The 7,500-nt window shown below is 47.4% G+C and overlaps 2 protein-coding genes across 2 annotated transcripts in view; both read left to right on the top strand.

The window, feature by feature from the left end:
- LOC308147874 (6-phosphofructo-2-kinase/fructose-2,6-bisphosphatase-like) overlaps positions 1-3,427 on the top strand; it is an 8,392-nt gene extending 4,965 nt beyond the window's left edge. The window contains 3 exon segments of the mRNA XM_080521249.1: positions 876-938; positions 1,026-1,090; positions 2,284-3,427. Coding sequence (XP_080377375.1) covers positions 876-938; positions 1,026-1,090; positions 2,284-2,343 — 188 coding nt within the window. The 3' untranslated portion in view covers positions 2,344-3,427.
- A 574-nt stretch (positions 3,428-4,001) lies between these two features.
- Positions 4,002-7,500, top strand: part of ndnl2 (necdin-like 2) — an 8,475-nt gene continuing 4,976 nt past the window's right edge. Inside the window, exons 1-3 of the mRNA XM_080521250.1 lie at positions 4,002-4,349; positions 5,076-5,213; positions 5,416-5,479. Coding sequence (XP_080377376.1) covers positions 4,299-4,349; positions 5,076-5,213; positions 5,416-5,479 — 253 coding nt within the window. The 5' untranslated portion in view covers positions 4,002-4,298. The remainder of the gene's footprint in view (positions 4,350-5,075; positions 5,214-5,415; positions 5,480-7,500) is intronic.

Genomic DNA, 7,500 nt, shown 5'->3' with positions numbered 1-7,500 from the left:
TGGTCAGTAGAGAGCCCCCCGGTGGAGGACACTAGTACTGTTAAACCTCTGGTCAGTAGAGAGCCCCCCGGTGGAGGACACTAGTACTGTTAAACCTCTGGTCAGTAGAGAGCCCCCCGGTGGAGGACACTAGTACTGTTTAACCTCTGGTCAGTAGAGAGCCCCCCGGTGGAGGACACTAGTACTGTTAAACCTCTGGTCAGTAGAGAGCCCCCCGGTGGAGGACACTAGTACTGTTTAACCTCTGGTCAGTAGAGAGCCCCCCGGTGGAGGACACTAGTACTGTTTAACCTCTGGTCAGTAGAGAGCCCCCCGGTGGAGGACACTAGTACTGTTAAACCTCTGGTCAGTAGAGAGCCCCCCGGTGGAGGACACTAGTACTGTTTAACCTCTGGTCAGTAGAGAGCCCCCTGGTGGAGGACACTAGTACTGTTAAACCTCTGGTCAGTAGAGAGCCCCCCGGTGGAGGACACTAGTACTGTTAAACAGAGAGCGCATAAGAGACTGTTTAGAGAGTTCAGGACTCGCTGGTTTACTGGAAATGACAGTTGGTGACAGTTTAGTGAAAGGTGAAGGTAGATCAGGGTTATTTCCTCGACCTTTGACCTCTGTGGCTCTCAACACTGATTGGATCATCCTGAAGGAACAAATCATGTGTGAAGAGTCCCGGCAGTTCAGGTGAATAGCTGCTGTGAAAAGTAAATCAAATACAAACAAATAAATACACGCAGACACAAACATGACCTTTATTGTGAAGGAAATGATATAAAAGTGTACATGAAAGTAAAGTAGCTTGACTTGGTGAAGATCAAAGGCCTGAGCGTCCGTCTGGTCTGGTGGCTGATGAACACATGAATGACTGTTTGTGGTTTCAGACGAGCTGCCCTACCTGAAGTGTCCTCTGCACTCCGTCCTCAAGCTCACGCCGGTGGCGTACGGTCAGTCGTCCTCCGGCGCCACCGTCAGGCCGCAACCTGCACCTGCACCTGCACCTGCACCGCTCAAACACTCCTTTTGTCTCTCAGGTTGTAAAGTGGAATCTGTTTTCCTCAACATCGAAGCTGTGAACACTCACCGGGACAAACCTGTGGTGAGTGCTCTGTAATCTGGATTAGAGGAGGAAGATGCTCTGTAATCTGGATTAGAGGAGGAAGATGCTCTGTAATCTGGATTAGAGGAGGAAGATGCTCTGTAATCTGGATTAGAGGAGGAAGATGCTCTGTAATCTGGATTAGAGGAGGAAGATGCTCTGTAATCTGGATTAGAGGAGGAAGATGCTCTATAATCTGGATTAGAGGAGGAAGATGCTCTGTAATCTGGATTAGAGGAGGAAGATGCTCTGTAATCTGGATTAGAGGAGGAAGATGCTCTGTAATCTGGATTAGAGGAGGAAGATGCTCTGTAATCTGGTGTTAGAGGAGGAAGATGCTCTGTAATCTGGATTAGAGGAGGAAGATGCTCTGTAATCTGGATTAGAGGAGGAAGATGCTCTGTAATCTGGATTAGAGGAGGAAGATGCTCTGTAATCTGGATTAGAGGAGGAAGATGCTCTGTAATCTGGATTAGGGGAGGAAGATGCTCTGTAATCTGGATTAGAGGAGGAAGATGCTCTGTAATCTGGTGTTAGAGGAGGAAGATGCTCTGTAATCTGGATTAGAGGAGGAAGATGCTCTGTAATCTGGATTAGAGGAGGAAGATGCTCTGTAATCTGGATTAGAGGAGGAAGATGCTCTGTAATCTGGTGTTAGAGGAGGAAGATGCTCTGTAATCTGGATTAGAGGAGGAAGATGCTCTGTAATCTGGATTAGAGGAGGAAGATGCTCTGTAATCTGGTGTTAGAGGAGGAAGATGCTCTGTAATCTGGATTAGAGGAGGAAGATGCTCTGTAATCTGGATTAGAGGAGGAAGATGCTCTGTAATCTGGACTAGAGGAGGAAGATGCTCTGTAATCTGGACTAGAGGAGGAAGATGCTCTGTAATCTGGATTAGAGGAGGAAGATGCTCTGTAATCTGGATTAGAGGAGGAAGATGCTCTGTAATCTGGATTAGAGGAGGAAGATGCTCTGTAATCTGGACTAGAGGAGGAAGATGCTCTGTAATCTGGATTAGAGGAGGAAGATGCTCTATAATCTGGATTAGAGGAGGAAGATGCTCTGTAATCTGGTGTTAGAGGAGGAAGATGCTCTGTAATCTGGATTAGAGGAGGAAGATGCTCTATAATCTGCTAAACTTCATGCTAATGCTAACCTTCATGCTAACGCTAGCTCCTGTGTCATGTGTCAGAACGTGGAGGTGGACCGGGACCCGGCGGAGGCCCTGCAGACGGTTCCAGATCACGTCTGACTCCAGGAAGGAAGGAAGCTGCCGCCTCGAGGCCTTTTTACTCTTTAATTCAACTTTAATCCTGCTGGGAGGCGCCGTCCCTCCAGCGCAGAACACTTTATGACGCCGCGCTGCGCAAAGGAAGAGGAGAACCTCTGGAAGAACCTTCAGAAAAACATCTGGAAGAACCTCCAGAAGAACCTCCAGAAGAACCTCTGGAAGAACCTCTGGAAGAACCTCCAGAAGAACCTCTGGAAGAACCCGGAGGCCTGGAGCAGAAGAGGCAACGTTCTGGTTAGCGGCTGGTTTCTCTGGAGGAGACGCCGGCCCTTTAACTGGCACCATGCAGCCACACACACACACACACACACACACACACACACACACACACACACACACACACACACACACACACACACACACACACACACAGGTCAAGGAGCTGGGGGAGGCGGGGCGGTGATCTCCATTAATAATAATAGAATAATAATTTTCAATAACATCCGCTGCTCTTCCGGCGCCGCGGCCAGAGTGTAGCCGCGGCGCCGGTTTTTGCTGAGTCATGGGTTTGTCCCTTTGGTTTGTCTGCGTCCTGAAACAGACTGACGGCGTCGCTGCTCCTGGTTCCTGAATCTCCACTTTGCTCTCACACATTTTTCTTTATGGCCACAGAAGAGATTCTCAATATACAATTGATTAACTGGGTTTATTCTGGTTACCATGGTAACCAGAATATTCACTTGCTGCGGCGATGGGGATTATTGTGGTTACCACCATGACCAGGATACTCCGTGTTACCATAGTAACCATGGTGGTGACAGGGATTGGGGATGTTGCCATGGTGACCAGGATGCTGATATGGATGACTGTGGTTACCATGGTGACCAGTGAGCCGGCTTCCTGAAGCTCTGACGCTGCTTCATGATGCAGATTTGTAGTTGATTGGGGAGAAAGGACAGAAAGCACCTCGGGGAATCTTTATTTTACTGTGAAATTAAAAACAAAAGACACCAGCACACGTCTGTGTAAATAAATCAACATGTTTGTTTTGTTGTATTAACTGGAGTTCGGTCTGTAATGAAAGATTTTGTTTCATGAAAATAACTGTTGCCTTCATGTTCGAGCAATAAAATAAAACAAACTAGAACCCGACCTGCTCGTCGTGTCTTCAGCTCACCGGCTCATTAGTTTTACCATCAATGACAGAAAAGTCAACCAAAACAAATCCGTTAAGGTCATTTTAAAAATGTCAAAGTTTCATGAAATATTTGTCTTTGATACAATAAAAATTTTAAAATGGAAAGTTTTATCTTCTAAATAATTAAAGGTTTCATGTCACCTTGTAAAAGTGTCTGCTGGTGCATCAGGGACTTTAAAAAACGTTAGAAATTCACAACAAACAGGAAATGACGACCCTTTGAAATGACACGTTTTTAGCAGAATTACCAAATGGCACCTGGCACGAGCTAAAATTAATAAATTGATGACGATGAAATAAAATTGATTCAAAAAGTCAGACCGTAAAAACGTCATTAAAAAGCCCAGTAGGTGGCGGTAAAGCACCAATGCGTTGTTTGCAAACCGCCATAAAAAAGAAGTAGAAGAAGAAGAAATCGCAGCAGAAGAAGACATCAACCAACGCGCATGCGTCAATTTCTACGTCACCAGCCTGCGTCCAAGCATCACGTTGGCGGGAATTTGACCGTTTAAAGAGTCTTCTGTTCAGTCAAACGTAGTCTTTATTTATTACATCAGTCCGCTTTTTAAACTCCCGCGTGTTTTCGCGCCCTCCCGGGGGCCGTTCGTCAGTATTTTAAAGTTATTTTTCGCTAGTTTTAACCGCTCGTTAGCTTGCAGCTCAGTTCGCTTCCGTGTCCGCGGCTTTTCCCCCCCAAAGCGGAATAAAGTGGTTGTTTTGCAGCCACGCTGCCAAACTAACGTTGTGTTTCGTCGTGTTCTTCAGGCGGAGCGTCGCCATGGCGCAGCGAAAGCGGCTTTCCAACGCCCAGACCTCCTCTCAGGCTAAAGTAAGAGCACCTTCTTGTTCAGGAAACTAAACTGCTCGTTACACCGACACCCATCGCTTTACTCACTCTCACCGTGCTCGCTGTTTTGGATGGAGTGGTTTCCGTGTTAACTGGTGACCGACGTCCTGCAGCGGCTTTTGTTTCTGCTCTTTAACGGCAGATGTTTTAAACCCCGACAGGATGGACACTCGTTCGAAACGTCATTCTAACGCGGTGAAACGTCTCCTGCCGGCTGTCTAACGTCTGTCTCGATCCCAAACGCCGGTTTATTAATGTTCACGTTGCTTGTATCAGGCTCGTCAGAGAAAAGCGAGCAGCAGGCAGGGTTGCCAGGTCTCGTCCAAAACAAGCTTCTCCACTCAATCTAAGCAGAGTGAACTGTAACTCAAGGGGGATAAAATATATAGTGAAATAAAAGGCACAGAGAGGAAAAAACATCCTTTTAGTTATGAACCACTGAACACGACAAACCATACATTTAAAAAGCAGATATGCTGAATTTATTTAATACAACCTATAAGTGGAGTTGCAAGAGGCTGTATATAAATAGAAACAATAAAAAGCTGCTGGGTCCTGGAGGGTCCGACCCAGGAGGACTGGTCCTGGTCCGACCCAGGAGGACTGGTCCTGGAGGGTCCGACCCAGGAGGACTGGTCCTGGTCCGACCCAGGAGGACTGGTCCTGGTCCGCTGGACGAAACAAACCTGTGGTTCTGGTGTCCTGCAGAGGCGCTCTGGTCCGGAGGAGGAGGAGGAGGAAGAGGAGGAGGAGGAGGAGGAGGAGGAGGTGGCCTTCTCCCTGCCCAGCTCCTCGCAGGTCCTCCGAGGCCTGGACAACATCTCCTCCGCCCAGCTGGAGCAGAAGGTACCGGAGACCACCAGCAGGGGGCGACGCACCGGAAACACTGTGACTCCACTGTGTGTGTGTGTGTGTGTGTGTGTGTGTGTGTGTGTGTGTGTGTGTGTGTGTGTGTGTGTGTGTGTGTGTGTGTGTGTGTGTGTGTGTGTGTGTGTGTGTGTGTGTGTGTGTGTGTGTGTGTGTGTGTGTGTGTGTGTGTGTTTTTCAGACTGCTGAGGTGGTCCAGTACTTCCTGGTTAAAGACCAGAAGAAGCTTCCTATTCGACGAGCAGGTGAGCAACTGTAGTAGAGCAGTAGTATTAGGAGTGTAGAGCAGGAGTATTAGGAGTGTAGAGCAGGAGTATTAGGAGTGTAGAGCAGGAGTATAAGGAGTGTAGAGCAGGAGTATTAGGAGTGTAGAGCAGGAGTATAAGGAGTGTAGAGCAGGAGTATTAGGAGTGTAGAGCAGGAGTATTGGGAGTGTAGAGCAGGAGTATTGGGAGTGTAGAGCAGGAGTATTGGGAGTGTAGAGCAGGAGTATAGGGAGTGTAGAGCAGGAGTATAAGGAGTGTAGAGCAGGAGTATTAGGAGTGTAGAGCAGGAGTATTAGGAGTGTAGAGCAGGAGTATAAGGAGTGTAGAGCAGGAGTATTAGGAGTGTAGAGCAGGAGTATTAGGAGTGTAGAGCAGGAGTATAAGGAGTGTAGAGCAGGAGTATTAGGAGTGTAGAGCAGGAGTATAAGGAGTGTAGAGCAGGAGTATTAGGAGTGTAGAGCAGGAGTATTGGGAGTGTAGAGCAGGAGTATTGGGAGTGTAGAGCAGGAGTATTGGGAGTGTAGAGCAGGAGTATAGGGAGTGTAGAGCAGGAGTATAAGGAGTGTAGAGCAGGAGTATTAGGAGTGTAGAGCAGGAGTATTAGGAGTGTAGAGCAGGAGTATAAGGAGTGTAGAGCAGGAGTATTAGGAGTGTAGAGCAGGAGTATTAGGAGTGTAGAGCAGGAGTATTAGGAGTGTGGAGCAGGAGTATTAGGAGTGTAGAGCAGGAGTATTAGGAGTGTAGAGCAGGAGTATAAGGAGTGTAGAGCAGGAGTATTAGGAGTGTAGAGCAGGAGTATAAGGAGTGTAGAGCAGGAGTATAAGGAGTGTAGAGCAGGAGTATAAGGAGTGTAGAGCAGGAGTATTAGGAGTATAGAGCAGGAGCATTAGGAGTGTAGAGCAGGAGCATTAGGAGTGTAGAGCAGGAGCATTAGGAGTGTAGAGCAGGAGCATTAGGAGTGTAGAGCAGGAGTATTAGGAGTGTAGAGCAGGAGTATTAGGAGTGTAGAGCAGGAGTATAAGGAGTGTAGAGCAGGAGTATTAGGAGTGTAGAGCAGGAGTATTAGGAGTGTAGAGCAGGAGTATAAGGAGTGTAGAGCAGGAGTATAAGGAGTGTAGAGCAGGAGTATTAGGAGTGTAGAGCAGGAGTATAAGGAGTGTAGAGCAGGAGTATAAGGAGTGTAGAGCAGGAGTATAAGGAGTGTAGAGCAGGAGTATAAGGAGTGTAGAGCAGGAGTATAAGGAGTGTAGAGCAGGAGTATAAGGAGTGTAGAGCAGGAGTATAAGGAGTGTAGAGCAGGAGTATTAGGAGTGTAGAGCAGGAGTATTAGGAGTGTAGAGCAGGAGTGTAGAGCAGGAGTATAAGGAGTGTAGAGCAGTAGTATTAGGAGTGTAGAGCAGGAGTATAAGGAGTGTAGAGCAGGAGTATTAGGAGTGTAGAGCAGGAGTATTAGGAGTGTAGAGCAGGAGTGTAGAGCAGGAGTATAAGGAGTGTAGAGCAGTAGTATTAGGAGTGTAGAGCAGGAGTATTAGGAGTGTAGAGCAGGAGTGTAGAGCAGGAGTATAAGGAGTGTAGAGCAGGAGTATTAGGAGTGTAGAGCAGGAGTATAAGGAGTGTAGAGCAGGAGTATAAGGAGTGTAGAGCAGGAGTATTAGGAGTGTAGAGCAGGAGTATAAGGAGTGTAGAGCAGGAGTATTAGGAGTGTAGAGCAGGAGTATAAGGAGTGTAGAGCAGGAGTATTAGGAGTGTAGAGCAGGAGTATTAGGAGTGTAGAGCAGGAGTATTAGGAGTGTAGAGCAGGAGTATTAGGAGTGTAGAGCAGGAGTATAAGGAGTGTAGAGCAGGAGTATAAGGAGTGTAGAGCAGGAGTATAAGGAGTGTAGAGCAGGAGTATAAGGAGTGTAGAGCAGGAGTATTAGGAGTGTAGAGCAGGAGTATTAGGAGTGTAGAGCAGGAGTATAAGGAGTGTAGAGCAGGAGTATTAGGAGTGTAGAGCAGGA

The sequence above is a fragment of the Blennius ocellaris genome (genome assembly GCF_963422515.1).
Source record: "Blennius ocellaris genome assembly, contig: SCAFFOLD_312, whole genome shotgun sequence".
In the NCBI taxonomy this organism is placed as follows: Eukaryota; Metazoa; Chordata; class Actinopteri; order Blenniiformes; family Blenniidae; genus Blennius; species Blennius ocellaris.
The sequence above is the reverse complement of the archived record's forward strand: the minus strand, read 5'-3'. Positions and strand labels throughout refer to the sequence as shown.